Source organism: Maniola hyperantus, chromosome 13, assembly GCF_902806685.2.
Source record: "Maniola hyperantus chromosome 13, iAphHyp1.2, whole genome shotgun sequence".
Lineage (NCBI taxonomy): Eukaryota > Metazoa > Arthropoda > Insecta > Lepidoptera > Nymphalidae > Maniola > Maniola hyperantus.
Window position 1 is genome coordinate 1,158,945 of NC_048548.1, and position 21,626 is coordinate 1,180,570.

The following is a 21,626-nucleotide window of genomic DNA, read 5'->3' on the forward strand; positions in this document are numbered from 1 at the left end:
TGCACGGGGCTGCAATGGCTTGTATAGTACGGTATAATAACATTGTAAATTGAAAAATTTTAATAATAATTTTAATAATTTTAAATTAAAAAGAGCAACCGCCGAGTTTCTTGCTGGTTCTTCTCGGTAGGAACGGCATTCCGAACCAGTGGTAAATTAAAACTACCTGACTATTCATAAGCACTTTTAAAAAGTTTACATGAATAAAAAAACATTCTATTCTATTTTAATTTGTTTTAGTATTTGTTTTAATTTGCTTTGTTTTATGGGTTAATTTGTGTTTATTTTTACCAGCTCTGGAGAAAGCCAAGCAAGCCTTAGAGGCGGAAAACGCGGACCTCGCGACAGAGCTGAAGTCGGCCAGTGCGGCGAAGGCTGAAGGAGAGAGGAGAAGGAAACAGGCTGAAGCCCAGCTACAAGAGGTCACAGCCAAGCTGCAAGAAGTGGACCGCGCCAGGTGACTTGCTTACCGCATAACTTTAAACGTATTGAAAAACATGTTTAAATAAATAAAATCTTTATTGATCAATACATTATACATTACCTACCACCTTACCACATTAGACTCCATCATCGCTTACCACCACGTCAGATCGCAGTCAAATACAAAAATGGGTATTTAAAAAAACACAGTTAAAACATTTAATTTTTTTGTGATCTAAATTCAAGGTTTTCGGGTATTTACCTTTACTTAGGTTTGTTGCTTTGTCCTTCAATCACGTCGCAAAAGATCGACGTGATTTTTTGCTTAGGTATAGTTTAGGACCTGGATAGTGACATATAGGCTACTTTTTATCCTGGAAAATCAAAGAGTTTCCACGGGATTTTTGAAACCCTAAATCCACGCGTACGAAGTCGCGGACATCAGCTAGTGTTTAAATAAATAAATAAAATCTTTATTTGTTGTATAAAAGGAGGCGTTACTTTGCGGAAGTCCATGATATGCAATGAACCAAAAACTTAATTTGCTATAATCCGCTGAAACAGGTCGAATCTGTATGATGTCGTCCGCGCCTCGTACGTGGCACGGCTCGCGCCCGCCACGTGTTGGCATAAATCATCCCTAAGAGAAAATCATCATCATCAACCAATAGACGTCCACTGCTGGACATGGGTCTCTTGTAGGGACTACCACACGCCACGGTCTTGCGCCGCCTGGATCCAGCGGCTCCCTGCGACTCGTCTGATGTCGTCCGTCCACCTAGTGGGGGGTCTTCCAACGCTGCGTCTTCCAGTGCGAGGTCGCCATTCTAGCACCTTGGGACCCCAACGTCTATCGGTTGTACGAACTATGTGCCCTAAGAGATTTTTTTTATTTTTATTAAAAGAATATTAGCCATGTTAAATGACTAATATTCCCCTTTCCTCTCCAACTAAGCGTCAAGCTTGTGCTAGGAGTAGGTACGACAATAGTGCAACGGGCGGGGTTTGAACCGTCGACCTTTCGGTTTTCAGTCCACTCCTTTACCAGTTGAGCTATTGGGGCTCAAATAAATTGCCTATATTATTGTTTTTGTTATCGATCAGGTCGGAACTAGCGGAGAAGTGCATCCGTCTGCAGAGTGAGGCGGAGCAGGCGTTACAGCAGTTGGAGCAGGCGGAACTGAAGGCCTCCGCGGCCGTCAAGCAAGCCGCCACTGCGGGCGCGCACCATACCGAACTACAGGTAATGGCACCGATTCTAAGCACAACCTAATTTTAGAGTATTCGCACCCTCTTCTTACTATTGTAATATGAAAAGGACAGAAGCAGTTTGACATTTCTAAATTTAATTTTTAGATGGTAAAACCCGTGTTTTTAGCACGCACTCGCGAACCTACTGTTTAAATTTGTATTGTGCACTAAAATTAATTAAGTCTTTAAATGTGAAAGTCATGTTCCGTTCCTTTTTTAGCATTAGTAAAAAGAAAAGGATGCAGATACTCTAAATTTAGTTTAGAGAGAGACTAGAGAATCGGGGCCAATATATCCTTAAGTCTACAGATTTAGATCGGCCATATACGGGTAGCTTGAGCAGTTAAACATCACTAAAGACATTTTTTGATAAGCAAAGCTTATTATTCTATTGTATTTGTTATATGTCTATTGTTTTTGTTTTGGTGTACAATAAAGCATATTTTACTTTACTTTTACTTTACTTTAACTAATAAGGGTAGTTGATCGTTTTTTTAATATCATTGGCAAATGGCACGTGATTTAGCTAGGCCAACCTATGTGCGATGTATCAATCTACACAATATCTATCATATTTATTCTCTATCACAATTAAATAACAGATGAGGGTAGATATTCCTAATACTGGTTCTCTACCTATATAAAATTAAATAAAATTTAAGTCGTTCCAGTCATTACAATTATTTGGGATGACCGTTATTGTATCTAACTTTAGTTTAAGGAGTATCTTAATGAATCGAGCATAATTTAATGATTACTTAATGCACGATTTACTTTTATTTAATATACATGGGAACCCCATTACATTAACTTAAAATTTTGAATAATAACCTCATTTTAACTCAACATTGTTCTTATCGGACTATTTGACATTTTATTCTTATTTGACATATTTCACTACCAGACACATTTTTACCTTATTTTTAAAATATGTACGAGTAATATTATCAGAACTCGATGCTAGGTATAACATAACATATTGCATGCTAATAGGCAGAATTTGGCTGTACCTTTTTGTTTTTGTAACATCTCAACTGTTTACCCATATTCGCAATAAAGAAATTTGTATTTGTATTTGTATTTGTATTTAAAAGTAGAACAACTGTTTAAGCAGTGGTTGCCAACTGCTTGAGCAGTCGCGCATTAGCCGTATTTTATTAGCTGTTCAAAAATCACCCTTTGCGCAGGTTTAAGGTCAACTCAATCAACTTTTTAAAGTAACAGGCATAAAATCGCGGTGACTTACAGTTTTCAATGAAAATGCGTAGAATTCGCTAATTTTAGGCGTCCCATAACTTATTTACTTGTAATTCCATACCTCAACTTTCACTCCACAGGCACTCCTGGAAGAAGAAACCAAGCAAAAGCTGGCCTTGCAATCGAGACTACGTAATGTGGAACAACAATTAGAGCAGGCCAGAGACCAGCTGGAGGAAGAGGAAGAGGCCAAGAAAAACCTTGACAAGCAGGTATAAGTCCTCTAAAAATTTACTTCTCTTTTTCTTACCTTACTTTTCTGGACCTAGTAGTTAGGAGTTTCCCTGAGGGATAAGCATCCGAAATGAAGACCCACCAGGAGCACTAAGGTAACTATATAGCTTATATCAAGTTAAGGCAGTCTCGGCAGGAAAGGCATTCCGAACCAGTGGTAGATGCATCCGACTATTCGTAAGCACTTGTAAAAGTTTATACGAATAAAAAAGATTTTCATTTTCATTTTCATTTTCATTAAAGTAGTAGCGGGGCCAGGTATGCTTTTCGTAGGAGCAATGGGAACTGAAAATTGGGTGTCGTCCACTTGACCGAGAATATAAAGAGATTGCCGGAAAATGGCTGGGTGAAGTAGAAGTGTAATGTGGAGCAACAATTAGAGCAAGCCCGAGACCAGCCGGAGGAAGAGGAAGAGGCCAAGAAGAACCTTGACAAGCAGGTTTTTTGGCATGTTCCAGAGAACCACTGGGTTCTCTGGAGCAGCTTAAGTATTATAATAAGTAATGATCCATGATGGAGAAGCCATCTTCTTCTGCTTCACTCTGGGCTGGTTTCCGCACTTAAACGTCTCCGTCTGTTGTGCGTGCATTGCCCCTCCCCGCTGAAGTCTTCACTCCAGCCATCCAAGCTCGCTCCAGAAGGCGAGTAGACCGCCCAGGTTGCCGAGGTTTGGAGAAGCCATATCAATGCACAGCAGTTTTCCAGCGGTAAAGGATAATTAGTGAATCCAGCAAAGTTTTGTTCTGAACTGATTTGCTCAGTAAGACCCTAAAACCCCTAAAATTGTGTAAAGATAATGAAATTAATTCTGCTGATTGATGTTTATCAGGTGACAGCTTTGACCCAGCAACTGGTCGATGCGAAGAAGAAGGCGGAAGAGGAAGCAGAAATTGCGGCAGCCCTGGAGGAGCAGCGCAAGAAGCTCAGCAAGGATATGGAGGCGCTGCACCGACAGCTGGACGAGCTCAAGCAAGCCAACGACAAGCTGGACAAGAGTAAGTAGTACATTTGCCAGCTTTTGCTAGAAGGCGGAAGAAGAAGCGGAAATGGCAGCCTTGGAAAAGCAGCGGAAGAAGCTCAGCAAGGAAAAGCTGGACAAGAGCTTCAGGCCAGGCTAGCGATGGATTCATTCGAAAAACAATGGAACTATTCGATCGTTGTTATTATTAGATAACAATCGATTGTTTAATTGTTACGTAGCGCGCGGATCTGGGCCGAATGAATCGAAAATCAAATGCAGTTGCGCAATTCATTTCGATTTTCGATTTCGTTCCAGAACGTGCGCTCCGCGTTTATAGACGTAACAATCGAAAAATTTTACTATCGATTTTATGTGAAGACAAATAAATCGACAGTCGATTGTTCGATTCATCCGATTGTTTTTCTTGCATTGTTCGATTCATTCGATTATTTAAATTGCTTTTGTTTGTTCTTATTTCTAATAGATAACCATTGTGAATGCATACAATTTTTCTTCTAGGCAAGAAGAAAATACAAGAAGAGTTGGAAGACACGAACATCGAACTCAAAGCTCAACAAGCCAAGGTGCAGGAACTGGAGAAGAAACAGAAGAACTTTGATAAGGTATTGCTTTATTTTTCATTTATTTTTGATTATTTAATTATTAGATTTCAACATAGGGTTATCATGTAATGACGTCACACGAATTGGCAACGGCGTTTTCAACGACTTTGACGTCACAATCGGAATTCATCACGGCGGCTTTAAAACTTTAAAATAAAAATAAATAGTTTCGTGCGCTTCGAATATTTGATAGAACAGATAAAAAAGTAGAATCATTCAAATGAATTTATGAAATTCATTATATGATGTTATTTTTTTTTTTTTTTGCAATCAACAGCGATATATACAATATAATTTTACATAATAACAGACTGAAAATAAGGCCAAATAGGATTAATTTTTTTTACAGATTACTTAAATAGATATTAAATATAAATTTATAACAGTACGTTTGATAATTTAAACAAGCTTTACAATAATATAATAATATGAAAATATAAAAGTCAATTAACTAGTAAAAATACCTAGTAGGTGATTCACAACATATGTATGTGTGTGTGTGTATGTGTGAGTGTATGTGTGTCTGTGTGTGTGTGTGGGTGTGTGTTTGTGTGTGGGAGAGAGAGTATGCGTGAGTGCGTGCTTGTGGGTTATGATATTATGCAGATTTATGTACTATTATAGATAGTAGTATAATTGTTATCAGTTACATATTATTATTTTTCCGATGCAGTTTAATTATTTCCTTTTTAAATTTCATTTTGGACAGTTGAAAAAGGTCGAAGTCTGAGTAAATTTTATTATAGGTTCGCGCCAGGCGTAAAATTATGGAATTTCGGGCGTAGGTTGTATTTGATTTCGGTACACACAATAGCTGAGGTTTTCGAGGCCTAAAGGAGGAAGCATTGAAAGAGAAAGCTGACAGCAGGCTAGGACAGTCAATTTGTCCAGTCAATATAGCTTGTAGCAGCAGCATGTCACTTTGGTTTCTTCTTAGTTCCAGGGGGTCAATTTTGTAATGAGTACAGGCTTCTTTATAACTGTTAAATTTTTTATAAACTGATATTAACATTTTTCGATTGCCTATTGCTGTGTAAAATCTTGTTTGTACATTTTTAGATATTTTCTCGCTTGGTGTAAAATGCCCTATAATAAAAGAGTTATTTTTGTAGGTGGTGGCAGAAGAGCGCGCAGTAGCGGAGCGGAACGCAGCGGAGAGGGACGCGGCGGAACGCGACGCGAGAGACAAGGAAACTAGGTTATTGTCGCTAACGAGGGAACTGGACTCCGCTGCAGAGAGAGTGAGTACTGTTGCTTTTTTTCATAGTTCACTGTTGCTTTTTTGTTTGTAAAACATAAGTTTCTTCTTTAAGTCTGTCCGTCTGCCTGTATCTCAGACATTTAAAACTGACTATCAAAGTTGAAAGCACAGTTAAAGAAATCTTTCACAAAATCATACAATTCTGACATAAAAAAATTTCACCCTCCTGAACATGAAAAGTGTGAGTCGTAAAAAAAATTGGTTTACTCCCTTGAGTTTACCTTGGTCAATAAATATTTGAAAAATCATTAAAAGGTTTCTTAAACAGTTTTTAGAATAAAAGCTTGTTAAAAAAAGATTAAGAAATATTTATTGTCAAAGTTTTCAGCAACTAGCATGACTACGGAACACCCTACCTACGTTACGCACTTGGCCAATTTTTTAAGTCGTAATATGGGTTATATCCCTTGTAACTTAGAAGATTACCAATTCCTAAATCCCTGATAACCAATTCCTAAATCCCGGAATTTTTGATTTTACGGCGTAAAAAGTATGCCACTGTCCGGATCTTTAACTATACCTACCCATGCAAAAACCACGTTGATCTATTGCTCCGTGTCAAAGTGATTAAAGAACAAACCAAAAAAACAATAAACAAACACACTTTCACATTTATAATATGGGTAGTGATATTGAGTTGGGATCATGGTCAAAGAAAATAATACGTTAGATTTATTAATCCTCATTTTTTATTCATTGCGTTTCATTTAACGGTAGTCATAAAAAAATCGAGTGATGAAATTCAATGAATCGCGACCGCGTGCGTTCACTTTCACAACACGCGTATGGTATAAATTGAGATGAAAAAATTATACTCGATTTATCTTGGAATAACATCAGGTAAACCATGTACTATTCTATTGTTATAGAATGGTATTATGGGCAAAATAACTTTTAAAATTAAAATAAAAGCTGTTTATAAATGGATAACCGCCGTACTCAGAGTTGCTTAATCGTTACTTAAGTTTGGTTAAAACGAGACAGATCTCTTATATAAATCTGTCTCGTTGTAACTCAATCTTAAGTAACGATTAGCGACTCTGAGTACGGTTGTAAGACAATTTTTTTTGTCAATGTTCATAAACGCGTAATCTACTTTTTTATTAAAAGCGTAAATCAAAATAAATCATTGTTCTTTTTATTGCTGTGCTGTAGTGATCAAAAAGATGCAATAATTTATAGCTCATTTGAGTTAAATCAAATTATAGTCTAACTATTCTTACAATGAAAATGCCCAGTGTTAAAAACAACGTACGCTCTGCAATAAACATTTTGAGCTGAATTTGAAGATATGTTGCGCTTTTTATATTTTCCAAACATACATTCTTTATTGACAGAAAAATTAAAACTATTCAACATTTTTTAAGAACAGATATTATTATTCAGCCACAATTATTACATAAATGAATTTCAAAAACATAACCTATTAAAACATACCCAAAGATCTAAAAAAAAAGTTGATTCTGAATTATTTGACATATTCTTTGTCCAGCTCAAAATCTATTGAATTTTTCATGTACTCAATTGATTTATGGTTTTAAAAAGTTACTTCTATCTACAGGTTGAAGATTTAGAACGATCGAAACGCGTCCTACAATCGGAATTGGACGAGCTGGTCAACTCCCAAGGCACGGCAGATAAGAGTGTCCATGAGCTGGAGAAGGCCAAGCGGGCCCTGGAGTCGCAACTAGCTGAGCTGAAGGCGCAGAACGAGGAGATAGAAGATGACCTGCAGCTCACAGAAGATGCCAAGCTCCGGCTGGAGGTTAACATGCAGGCTATGAGGGCGCAGTTCGAAAGAGATCTGCAGGTAAGTTTCTTATATACGACAGTATTGATTAGAGATAGGGCACTATTTGTTAGAGATATGATATTTTTAGTCAGAGATAGGACACTGTTAGTTAGAGATAGGACACAATTAGTAGATAGCAATAGGCTGAACAGAAAGTTAAGGGAGCCATGGAGTTAGAGCTTGCTGAGCTGAACGCCCAGAACGAGCTACAGATAGGTAAGTTATTCGTTAAAGATAAGACTAGCTGTTAGATGGGACTCCATAGTTCAAGCTAGGACAATATTAATTAGAGATAGGAAACTATTAATTAGAGATAAGACACTATTAATTAGAGATAGGAAACTATTAATTAGAGATAGGACACTATTAATTAGAGATAGGAAACTATTAATTAGAGATAGGACACTATTAATTTGAGATAGGAAACTATTAATTAGAGATAGGACAGTATTAATGAGATATGACACTATTAATTAGAGATGGGACACTATTAATTAGAGATAGGACACTATTAGTTAACGATAGGTCACTATTAATTAGAGATAGGACACTATTAATTAGAGATAGGCCACTATACACACTACACACTATACACAGATAGGACACTATTTGTAAGAAATAGGACACTAATTAGAAATTTGTTGTGTGTTTTAGGCAAAGGAAGAAGCCGGAGAAGAGAAACGTCGCGGCATCGTCAAACAGCTTAGAGAATTAGAAAGCGAATTGGAAGAAGAGAGGAAGCAGCGCTCGGCGGCCGTCGCGGCCAAGAAAAAGCTGGAAGCCGAGCTGAAGGACAACGAACAGGCGTTACACCTCAATAATAAGGTAACAGCTTACATACAGTACAACAAGGCTCTCTTGGCACTTGAATGACATTGACAGGGGGGCGCTGTTGGAGAACAAAGGCTTAGATTATTTAAACAAGAACAAAGGGGACACTTGACGGCAACGTCAACAATAATATAATTTTTGTACGACATATAACAATAATATAATTTTTGTATGGACGTTTTACAATAATATAATTTTTGTACGACAAAACATTCACAGTTACAAAAAAATCAGTGATCTCCACGATAGGCAAACTAGAAACAAAAATAAGCTAGCTACTCCTGCGCTCCGCCTCTGGAAGGTGCGAAAGTCATTTGTGGGAATGAGTGTAATATTTTATAATAAAATTCCACAAGCAATTTTAGACTTGCCTTTACACAAGTTTAAAAAATGTGTTAAAAGTATGCTCCTAAAAATCATATTATACAGTCGCAGACTAAGTATGTAAACGATAAAAAAGCTTGGATTTGACTCGCTCCAGCAATGCACGGGGCTGCAATGGCTTGTATAGTACAGTACGGTATAATAACATTGTAAATTGAAAAATTAAAAAGAGCAACCACCGAGTTTCTTGCTGGTTCTTCTCGGTAGGAACGGCATTCCGAACCAGTGGTAAATTAAAACTACCTGACTATTCATAAGCACTTTTAAAAAGTTTACATGAATAAAAAAAACATTCTATTCTATTCTATTCTATTCTAACGTTAGGTCCGATTTTCGCCATGCGCCAAGATAGCTTTGTCGCACTGTAGGTTAGGATGTCCGCCTCCTAATTGAAGGTCGGGGATTCGATCCCGAGCACGCACATCTAACTTTTCGGAGTTCCGTGCGTTTTAAGTAATTAAATATCACTTGCTTTAATAGTGAAGGAACACATCATGAAGAAACCTGCTTGCCTGAGAGTTATACATTTTCTGAAAGGTGTGTGGAGTCTGCCAATCCGCACTTGGCCATAGTCTACCACGCTAGGTGGTAGACTATGGCCAAAACCCTTCTCACTGTTATGTGTGTCTAATAAATAAAATAAAAAATTAATAAGACGGTTGTTACAATTCGTTTAATTGTTTTACCCCACAGTTAAAAGAAGACGCAATCAAACAAGCCAAAAAGGCAGCCGTACAGCTCAAAGAGGCGGTCCGCGAGGCGGAAGAGGCGCGGAGTGGCAAGGAAGAGGCGGTGGCGCTGGCGCGCGAGGCGGAGCGGCGCGTCAAGGCGCTGGAGGCCGAGGCGCTGCAGCACGCGGAGGAGCTGGCCGCGGCCGAACGCGCCAGGAGGCATGCCGAGGCGGAGCGCGACGACCGCGACGACGAGCTCACCGCCGCCGCGGCTAAGGTGAGCACATCTGCAGGCGACTATAAGTCCCGCAAATTGCTATTGCGCTGGAACCATGTGTCATTTACATCGAAGTGACGTCATTTTGACGTCAACCGAAATACAAATATACCAGCAGCTCGCAACTTCAGTCTAGTGCTGACGTCACTAAAATGGCGGCCACGCGCATTTGAAATTTGCGGGACTTATTCCACATGGTTGTAATCCACGGAAACACGTTCACTGCTGGACATAGATCTATTGTATGGATTTTCACACGCCACAGTGTTGCACCTCCGTCATGCAGCATAGCTCTCTCCAACGAGCGGAGTGTCTATGAAGCGATGGCTTACTTAGACGATTCAAAGCGAACTTTGGTAGGGATCGACTGTTTGTTCGTCGTTCGCACCAAGATCGCTCTACCCATTCTGAGAGGAGAGCCGTGATGGGTTTATATACAAGATATTTTGTTACAGGTGACGCTTCTCGTGGACGAGAAGAAACGCCTGGAAGCGCGGATAGCGGCGCTCGAGGAGGACCTGGACGAGGAGCAGTCCAACAATGAGATCATCAACGACAGGCTCAGGAAATCACAGGTAATTGTGTTGTACGCCTAAATCTGTATATAACTTAATCAGAAAGATCAGAAATCTCTGTCCTTTACCGAAGGAAATATTGTGAAAAGAATAGTAGTTATATCTTTTAACTAGCTTATGCTCGCGACTTCGTCCGCGTGGACTACACAAATTTCAAACCCCTATTTCACCCCCTTAGGGGTCGAATTTTCAAAAATCCTTTCTTAGCGGATGCCTACGTCATAAAAGCTATCTGCATGCCAAATTTCAGCCCGATCCGTCCAGTAGTTTAAGCTGTGCGTTGATAGATCAGTCAGTCAGTCAGTCAGTCAGTCAGTCAGTCAGTCAGTCATTCAGTCAGTCAGTCACCTTTTCCTTTTATATATTTAGATACAAGTGGAAGTTACAAGAAATTATGTATTATAATCATAATATATGATAATCATTTATTTTGCTCGAATATGAATATTATATAATCACATAAGCTGCCAAGCATGGCATGCAAAATTTATTAAACCCAGCATCCCATCTCGCCTAAGTTTTGGTAAAAGCCCTTCCGGCGTCCGTGTTTGCTGCCGCGTGTAACTTAGGCACCTTCAAGGCAAGAGTGAATAGGCATCTTCTAGGCAAGCACGCACTAACTTAGACCTCATCATTGGTTTCTATAAGGCATGATTGTTGTCAAGCGCAAGCCTATCCTGCAATAAAAAAAACTGTACTATAATTGTACTATATTGATTTTATATAGTATTTATATACATGTATATTGTATATATTATATTTTATAGTATGTACCTATTAGAGTGTATGTGTTTATATATACCTATATATATTATATTTATAGCTACATTGCGACTCCCCGTCTTACAGTTCTATAAGTTGTTAAGTATGGGTTGCCTGGAAGAGATCACTTTAGTGATAAGGTCGCCCTTTGTTTTTTAAGTGTATCCTGTATTCTTACTCTCTGTAAATCTATTAACAATAAAGTTATTTTAAATTAAAAAAAAGGATCATATTTCGCCTATCTACATGAGTCTGCTTCACTTCTCCAGGAAAAATTCCAGGCTAGTCTTGGAATTTCATCTAAACCGCCGTTTTTTTCCAGAATCAAATCGACCAGCTCACAGTGGAGTTGGGAACTGAGAAGGCTGCAACCCAGAAGCTGGAGAGCAGCAAGCTGGTGCTGGAGCGACAGAACAAGGAGCTCAAGGCCAAGCTCGCCGAGCTGGAGACTGCCGGCCGCGCCAAGACCAAGGTATGAGGGATCCAAAATGGCAGGATCATTATCCATATGGTCTAAGAACCCGTGGGACTCTTGGTATCGTGGCAACCCCCTGCCAGAGAAACCCATAAACTTTAATATGTCCTGAACCTGGTGAGTGAAATAGTCCATCATTCGTCAAAAATTTCTAATAGAGGAATCATTTGCAGGGCGTGATAACATCGCTAGAGCTGAAGGTGTCGAACCTGGAGGAGCAATTAGAAGCGGAGTCGCGCGAGCGACTAGCGCAGCAGAAGGCGTCGCGCAAGCTCGACAAGAAGATGAAGGAACTCGCGCTGCAGTTAGACGAGGAGCGGCGACATGCCGACCAGTACAAAGAGCAGATAGAGAAGGTGAGTCAGAGACTTTCAAGCAGAAACCCCATCATCTCTTTCCAACAGGACCAACAGCAGCAACTTGAAAGGGAAAGCCAAACTGGCTCCCAAAAATCTTGGGGTGCTCAAACCACAAACGGTTTTTTACGCCTAAATAATTTCAATAAGGGACTAGAGAGAATAAATTGTTTATCTGCTCGAATGTATAAAAACAAATTACTATAGTTTTAAGGAAGTGGAAGTGTTTACTCGCATTAGTACAGTTTTTGTGGAAGCTATTCGGACTTTTGTGGAAGCTATTCGGACTTTTGTGGAAGCTATTCGGACTTTTGTGGAAGCTATTCGGACTTTTGTGGAAGCTATTCGGACTTTTGTGGAAGCTATTCGGACTTTTGTGGAAGCTATTTGGACTTTTGTGGAAGCTATTCGGACTTTTGTGGAAGCTATTCGGACTTTTGTGGAAGCTATTCGGACTTTTGTGGAAGCTATTCGGACTTTTGACACCATTAATCGCATCTGTCATCAATTTAATACGCTTCATCAGAAAGATCGACAGCTAAATATTTTTAATTCTACGACAACCTGCTTTCGTCGTAACGTCATTATCTCCATACGAAAGGGAGCTAATTAATCAGTTTGTAATGAGACTTAATAGATTTAACGTGCTAATTCCTTATTACATTTTGCTTTACTTTACTGCCTTTTAAAGTCATAACATCATTGTACCTAAATCTTTTGTACTAGCCAGTTGTTAACGTTTATGCTATGTGTCCTTTAGTTATAAATCCTTTTGTATGTAAATACTTGTGTATGTGTAAATGTTGTTGGTTAGTCAAATAAAATAAAGTAAAATAAAATAAAAAATATTAATTCGTGTGGTACAGATGAACGCCCGCGTCAAGGCACTAAAGCGCGCCGTAGACGAGGCGGAAGAAGAAGTGCAGCGAGAGAAAGTGGGCAAGCGCAAGGCGCAGCGCGAGCTCGAGGACCTGCTCGAGACGCACGAGACCATGGCTCGGGAGTGCTCCAACCTGCGCAACAAACTCAGGTGAGCAATATGATAACTGGAATTGTTGAAGTGAAACTTCTCTTCCAGCGGTAGGAGACAGAAAAAATGTATCCGAATACTAGCATGCAAGAGGTTAGAGAAAGACAACGGAATCGGTGCCATTAAATGCCATTAAGGTTTTCCTCCTGTTGAATAATAAAATAAAATAAATAAAATAAAAAAGCCTTTATTGTCTAATGCGTTAATTCGAATGATATCTCCTATTACAATTATTTATTTATTTTTACATCATTTTTGATCATAAATTCATCGTATTCGAAACAATATCAATTCATAAAAATATATCAGTTCATTCATCGTTATAATAAAATTAGTTTTTAATGTCAAAATTTATGTTTATATGTTATATTTAAACATAAATTTGTTGACCTGTTGAATAACTTCCTTCCTAATTCGGCTCAGTCATTCTCAGGCATGATTTTGTTAAAGTATAATATAGAGGCGAAACTATGAGCCGCTGATTTTAAAATCAATTTAAGAAATCGATATTATATGGGTGTGCTTTTCGAGGATTTGGATTCCGACAGGTGATTCCGAAGATATTATCCATTTTCAAATTTAAGGTAACGGAGATATAATACGAGAGGTCGAGATGGTAATCGGGGAGGGAACGCCCCGCACACCCGCACAGCCCCCTCGCTAACCCGGTGTGGGCGAGTGCGGGTGATGTACGGGTGCGCTAGCCTTCCCCCTGCTTCTTACCCCGATTGCCATCTCAACCTGTCGCGGACTATACCGATATTAAACTGTGGCGGACTATACCGATATCAAACTATCGCTGACTATACCGATATATTATGCTAGATACACGTGTACTCAAATCTAGTGGTACTTAAATGTCTGTCATATAACCGTACAGTAAGCAGCATAAAGTAATGTACATCGACCTTTAGAATGATATTTCGGTTTTGTAGAGCGTTGTCTCTGTCACTCATACCTATATGACGTTTTGTCGATCTCAACGATAGAGACAACGCTCTACAAATCTGCTATCTCCTTCTAAAGATCGATGAAGACGCCTTAAGACGCGAGCGTGCGAGAGATATATCTTCAAAAGTTTTTATATCTTCCAAAGTGTATCCAAAGTTTTTTTTATCTTCCAAAGTGTGCCAAAGTTTTTTTTACCTTCCAAAGTGTTCTTATACATAATTCAGTTAAATTTTTGTCTTTCCTTTCTATTATTTTCTATTGTGTATTGTATTTCCTATATTAATTTATTTGTAATATGTATGTGACATTATGGTTGTCTAGGCCTTCGATGTCGGAGGATAGTGAGTAGGGGATCCAGGAGTGAGAGGTAACTGGTATGATGGTTTGAAGGAAGCTTAGCAAACGCCTACCAGAATAGTTTCACTTTTTTGCAATAAAAATAACATTCAATTTTTTTTTAATGTATATTAGCCATATTAAATGGCTAATATTCCCCTTTCCTCTCCAACTAAGCGTCAAGCTTGTGCTAGGAGTAGGTACGACAATAGTGCAACGGGCGGGGTTTGAACCGTCGACCTTTCGGTTTTCAGTCCACTCCTTTACCCGTTGAGCTATTGAGGCTCTATATTAACTTTAAAGAAACTAAGGGTGAGATCTATAGCGCACTCTGACTTAGCTTAGACTTAAGATAGAGTTAAAATGAGACAGAGCTATATCTCTCACATAAATCTGTCTCGTTTTAACTCAATCTTAAGTCTGAGCAAAGTCAAAGTGCGCTCTATAGATCTCTGCCTAAAAAAATCACATTGCTCAAGTAAAAAGTATAATTGTAAGTTAAAGATATAATCATCTGATGATCATAATAATCTGAACTTTTAAATATCTGATAAATAAATCATTGTTTTCAAGTCCGTTTTCTATATAATTTTGTGGACCCACAAAGATAATGATATAATTATTTGGAAATTTCTCCTGAAATTTCGTTAAACTTAATATTATTTTGTGTTATCTGGTTATGCGCGAAGAAGGGAATGCTTTGAACTTTATTTTGGGCTCATCCATATTGATCATTTGGAAACCATAAGATCACCAGGTTTTAGGGCCATTGTGACGTGCGGTTGATTTGAATGCTTTATGTGTTGTCTCTTTCAGTTTTGTTCACTATCTATGATATGATACTCTAATTTTCTTTCTTTCCTTTAATAATTATTGTCTTATAGATTGACGAAATTAAAGATAAATAATGTGAAACATCAAGCCAAAATCACTTACAATTTTCTCTAACTTCTAGAACAAATAGATTACCGTTTCATACGTTCCGGTTTCTGAATATTCGGCACCGGAAAACGGTTGGTAAAGTGTAAATTAAGCTGGTAAGAGCGGCTACGCACGGACTGCATCCGATCCAAATCGTGAGATTACAGATATAAAGAAACTTCGGACCGAATTTGGATATTGCTTAGTCTGATCTCTGATCCAACTCCAAGCTTCCACAAATTATTTGAATCCGAGGTAATGGGAAAGCGTTTGGTCTGAATATTTCTTACGAATCGGATGACGAAAGTCGAATCTAGTGCGTAAACTATTATACAAATAGTTACTACGACTACTTTGGAACGTATGTTCACGGATTCGGATCGGATGCAGTGTGTAACCGCTCTAACTATGAAACCCGGCAAATAGTTCGATGAATCGGTAACCGGAACGTGTGAAAGGGTGCTAAGAATGTTTTTAAACATAAAATTATTATTTATTATTCATATTGGGTTCATGCATTTAGTTCTACTAAATTTCTGACACTTATAAATACTTGTTAATAATACTTAAATACTAGTATATACTAAATATACTTTAGTGATTTGCACAGTGTCAGAACTTAGTACATGGGCAGAATCGATGTCAATGGGAAAATTAAAGCGCAACGCACACCGACAGAGTTAAGACGCAGGTGTCTTAAAACCCAAAGTGAGCTTTATTCAGAGTGAAATTAGAAATGAGGAGATCCGTAGGAGAACCAGAGTAACCAACATTGCTCAGCGGGTTGCGAAGCTGTAGTAGCAATGCGCAACGCACCATAGTTCGAAAAATCGATAGACTTTAAAGTCCCAAGATGCTGGAATGGTGACCTCTTACCGGAAAGCTCAGCATCGGAAGACCAACCACTAAGTGGACTGACAACATTAAACGAGGAACAAACAAACGAATCGATTTTTCGAACTGTGTGCCCTGCCCATTGCCACTTTAGCTTTGAACCCGTTGAGCTATGTCGGTTACTGTGGTTCTGCTACGGATCTCCTCTTTTCTGATTTAATCTGAGTTTAGGTTATTAAAAAAAGTATCGATTCCACTTTGTTTATGTGCGTTGCGTTTGCCTCCGATACATAAAATAATGTTACGCGTTGTACCCGCAGGCGGACAGCCGGTCCCATCGGCCTCTCAGGCGCGTCCTCGTCATCGCGTGTGAAACGCTCTTCGCTCGCGCCCGGGGCTGCGGGCGCCGCGTCGGGCGACGAGTCGTTCGACGACGGAACGGACGCTGCCAACTCGCTCGAGTGATGGCTTCGTGCTCACTTCGCTTAGGCTGAGATCTAATGTTGAAACCTATAGACCGTACTTTGACTTTGCTCAGACTTGAGACACTGTTAAAAGCGAGACAGCGTTATATCGTTGACATAAGTCTAACTGACTATTTCAACTGAAACTTAAATCTTGGCAAAGTCAAAGAATGCGCTATAGATGTCAGCCTAAAAGTGTGATGTACACTTCGAAGAAGTTTTTTTAACCATCTTGTTAATAAGTTGACGTAAATTGTTTCGTATTATGAGCGTTTTTGATGGAAGAAAGTAAAAAATAAATCATTAGAAACCAAGATAAATGGTTAATGTTCTTTAAATTATCGAAAGTAAAAACATCGTACTGAATCGTACATTTAAATTCTGCATTGTAGGTTGTACCAAACTAAAGCACATATTTTAAGCCATTTTTGAGGTTTTTACACTGACGTCATAAAATGTAAAAGTTACCAATGTTTTGTGAGTTGATTCAGCTTATAGTTCTTGCATTTCACGAAGGCGAGTGACTCATGCTTGTGTTTAAGTCGTATCGGTATACGTAAGGTACACTAAATGTGTGCGTTTGACAGCGCTTGCTCGCGACTGATTGGTCCGACATGCACGCACACTAACGCAGTGACCATGTAAACGACGTTACCACAAGTAAAGTTCACTCGCCTTCGTGAATTGCAAGAACTGTTCTAGATTTTGTGACAAATGTCGAAATTGTATGTTCATAACTAAAAACATACCGTCCTACATGCATAGACTGCTAAACTCATAACCATTTCTTTTAGCTTTACTGTGATCAAGTAAAAAGGACATCTAGCGGATCTTTTCAGAACTGTTGCGCCATAGGAAATTGCGACGAAACAGCTTGAATAGCTCAACGGCTGTAGAATGCTTTAGTTTACTCAAAAACTCGGTATTAACTTATTCAAATGGTGTTCTTAGTTTGGTCGACTTACGTCGTTTCGTAAATTCATTCTCGTACGTTTTGTTTTTCGAAATTAAATTTAGGAGCTGGCGAACAAAACGGTGTAGTTGCACGAAATATTTTTTACAGGACAAACAGAGAACTGCAGGCTTCTGAAACTGCTGTAATCATACCGTTTTGATCGAATCAAATATTGGACATAGCATAGTTAGGCCGTTTTGCTTGGAAATGAGTGCAGATTTGTATTAAATAGGCCAAAACACCCGAATTCAGGAAAACAAGTATTTGATTAGAAGTGTATAATTATACCGTTTTGCTCACTATCTCCTCAATTTTCGTATGTATGTATACATTTATTCAAAATCCTTGTATGACATTTGATGTGATATTTTTTATAATTTTCTAGTGTTTTACCTACACTTCAAGGAAATTACTAAATAATTTAGTAATTGAAGTGTATGTAGGTAAAACACTAAGAAATTATAAAAAATATAGTAAAAAGCAAATAATGTCATTTCTCGTTCAAAGAGCTTCATTGTAATATGGGCCTTTGAAAGTAGTTTCGATAACTGCAAAGTGTCGCTACTAGATGGCATTAAACAGTCGCTTCAGTACTGAGAGAACATACGTATCACAAATTTCGTCACTGGCGGTAAGCGAAATCGTGGCCGAGTTGGTCAAGGCATCGGGCGCGAACCCAGAAGATGCAGGTTCGATTCCAGCCGGTTACGCAATTTTTGATATGTATTTAATATTATTTGATGTGATTTTACGAAATTGTTTTATTATATTAAACATAATATTAAAATATACATAAGGATCGATCGCAATACCGATTGTACATACATTATAAGGTTATGATGATGTAATGTCACTTTTTATAATAAAGATTTTTGTACTAGGTATTTTAAAAGTAGATTAAATACTGCACCGATATTAAAAGTATTTACAATAATTAACGACTGCGGATTTGGTGCTCATTTTTGAAATGCATTTAAAGGGACGTAATGCGATGGAATGTTTTTTTTATTATTTCTATACAACTTCTTTAAATTTTTTGTCTGTGCCTGTTTTAATGTTTCTATTCCATTGTTATTACGTCACAATGTACAAAGCCGTCATTTCCATTTCCCCATTTCAGTTTAAGTTGTTGAAGGAACATCACTGTATAATGCGTACAAAATTACTGCTCACGCGCCATTTTAACTTTATGTGTCAATAGTCATGTCAAAAGTACGATTTTAGTCCTTATTGTAAAGGTGAACTGTACAATTTTGACATAACAGTTGACCCATAGTGTTAAAATGGCGCGTGTGATATGTCATTTTAGACAGACTATATATCATGAGGAATTACCAATTCTTTAATGTGATATCAGATTGTTTTATTTTGTTTGTCACTTTTGATTTATTTTGATGCAAGACAGAACTGAACAAAAAATGAATTGTCTGTCTATTACTGTCAGTTACTGGTACTCCTTTTTGTTGTGAAAAGAATAGAAATACATTATTACCACAAGATAATAATGTATTTCTATCCTTTTCACAAAGTTCTTTGCGGAAAAGGATAGAACTACACTATATTTTTTGGACTTTTGTAAGCTTGACAACGTATGTAAGCTTAGGGGTTGTGTTCAACCGAATTTATACCGATTTTTTAAAAGGATTATAATTTTCTAATTCTTTAGCCTTATTCTTTGAAACCTTTTGCAATACGGCAATTTATCATACAGTGATGTTTTCAAGCAACTTTGAGCGATACACCCCAACCGGTATTGAATCATCGAAACATTCCTCTAACAATCGTGTTTTTGTTCACCCGTACGGACTTAGTTCGATGGGTGAAAGGTATATTAAAATTACTTAATTCGGTGATATTGTAATAAAATTGAACGTATTTAGAGCTGCTTCATATTATAAGAACTTTTTTATTGCACCCAACATTAATTTCACTTTGCAATTGTGTATTGGGAAGTCTACATCTCCTTTATACTCCGGTGTCTGGGTGAAACATCGTTGAGTGTGTTCTGTAAAATGTGTGTGGTGCTGTGTGTTGGTGGTGTGTATTGCTTGATTTTCCTGCTTCTTTAATAGTAGGAGGATGGGCGGTGCATATCAAATAATAGTCCCGCAAATTGCTATTGCGCTTAAACCATGTCTCATTAACATCGAAATGACGTCCTTTTTGACGTCAGCAGAAAAAAATATACCATCAGCTCGAATCTTCAGTCTAGTGCTGATGTCACTAAAATGGCAGCCACGCGCATTAGCAATTTGCGGGAAAGACATGGTAACGCCTGCTTTTATTCAAATTTAAATTCAAATTTCTTTATTGCGAATTTATCCAAGAAGTATAACAGTCGTACTCAGATTCGCTTAATCATTATTTAAGTTTAGTTAAATAATGACAGAGCTATATGTCTCACATAAATGTGTCTCGTTTTAACTCGATCTTAGGTAACGATTAGCGACTCTGAGTACGGTGGTAAGTTCTTATAACGTGAAACGCTCAAGCGACAAGTATTAGGTTTTGTGGCAAATTAGATTCGGTATTGCATTTATCGCGATTGAGTTGAAAAGACTGTTGTTGCGACAATATTTTATTCATTGACGTTAAACAATTTCCTTGACCTACAGTTTTTTCTTTTTGGGACACTTCCAGAATCTTTGAGATTTTTTATTGCATTACTTCAATCTTTTGTAACGTATGATTTCACGGTTTTGGAACAAATAAATCAGCGCCACATCTTAGATACTAACGAACGACCCGTTTGAAATCCAGACGTCACTGAGTTTGCATTGGTGCTAAAGCACCACTGAGTCGGTGTCATTTTGCGTTTGTTCAATAGCCCTGTTCATACGAAGTAATATATAAGTCAATGCGTATGACACAGAAATATGTATTTATCACGAACCTGAATAGATTTAACGGATTTTCGTTAACGTAACTTACTAAAAACAAAACATCCCTTTTTGTGGGGTATTCCGTCTCACTCACACACTAGGTAAATTTTTCACACATTACTGTGTAAATGAGATCGAATGATATGCGCTGCTGTTTTCGATTCGTTACTTTGCGTTTTACAATCGTTGCTAAGTTAGCCGTAAGTCCATGGGAGTGTCCCCTTCATACCAGGTGTAAATAAATATCAGTGAAGGTGCACTGAGCGCTTAGTTGCCATAAAAAAATAATCCTAGTTTAAGTAACGGTTAGCTGCTAGCTTCCGGCTAACTGAATATCTTGGCGTGTCGTCCCATACGATGTGGACAGACGAACTTTGTACTTACTGGATTTTTTTTTATATTTTTGGTATTTTATTTTTTTATAGTTCATTAGATTGTATAAAAAATCTATCGAGTATTTTTATCGACACCTCGATTTTTTTAATTCGAGTTAATTAAAAAAAAACTACTTTCCCCTCCCCTCTATTTACTAATTAGCCAGCGGAATGTACCTACATACGCGCTGGCGAAAGTGTAACTTCTTTACACTAGCTTTTGGTATTATTATGAAGTTATGAGCTAGATCGCCGCTTGGTCTGTTCTAGATTTAGGTAAGACTTAGTAATAAAATGTGGCCTTAGGTTTTTTAATATGGGACGCGTCACGCAACGCCGCTGATAATGTATCTTGCATCTTGTGAACATTTTGTACTATTGTAATTTGTACTCGAGTCTTAATTATTATCGTAACGAACCCTTTTTTATTATATTATGATAGTTTTTTTGTTTCTGAATAATAATATAAAATTTAAATGTAAGTAAACCATTGAAGCATAAACATATTTTACATAAATATTATATTTAATTATTAACAATATTGATAATTGTAAAATTGGCCATAGGTTGTAACAAGTTATCAGTTGGTATGCCAATTAAACAATTTTTCATGATTTTTAATATCACGTCTTTCATTTTACCTAATTTCGCACAGTGCCCGGCAAAAAACCTGACCATTGGCTTGGCGGGTGCACGCGATTGGTTGATCAGTCGGCGCGGACGCACGCCATTGGTTGATAAGTTGA

At 37.9% G+C, this 21,626-nt stretch overlaps 1 protein-coding gene across 3 annotated transcripts in view; it reads left to right on the forward strand.

Annotated features, from left to right (window-relative positions):
* LOC117987759 (myosin heavy chain, non-muscle-like) overlaps positions 1-21,501 on the forward strand; it is a 121,942-nt gene extending 100,441 nt beyond the window's left edge. For 2 of the 3 annotated variants that reach the window (XM_069502794.1, XM_034974808.2), the window contains 14 exons: positions 295-457; positions 1,528-1,666; positions 3,012-3,143; positions 3,995-4,160; positions 4,646-4,749; positions 5,862-5,990; positions 7,572-7,820; positions 8,457-8,627; positions 9,711-9,965; positions 10,421-10,540; positions 11,625-11,774; positions 11,951-12,133; positions 13,000-13,163; positions 16,526-21,501. In XM_069502794.1, coding sequence (XP_069358895.1) covers positions 295-457; positions 1,528-1,666; positions 3,012-3,143; positions 3,995-4,160; positions 4,646-4,749; positions 5,862-5,990; positions 7,572-7,820; positions 8,457-8,627; positions 9,711-9,965; positions 10,421-10,540; positions 11,625-11,774; positions 11,951-12,133; positions 13,000-13,163; positions 16,526-16,670 — 2,270 coding nt within the window. In that variant the 3' untranslated portion in view covers positions 16,671-21,501. Of the gene's footprint in view, positions 1-294; positions 458-1,527; positions 1,667-3,011; positions 3,144-3,994; positions 4,161-4,645; positions 4,750-5,861; positions 5,991-7,571; positions 7,821-8,456; positions 8,628-9,710; positions 9,966-10,420; positions 10,541-11,624; positions 11,775-11,950; positions 12,134-12,999; positions 13,164-14,435; positions 14,482-16,525 lie in introns of all 3 variants that reach the window. The other variant, XM_069502795.1, reaches the window with a different exon arrangement.
* The last annotated feature ends 125 nt before the right edge of the window (positions 21,502-21,626 follow it).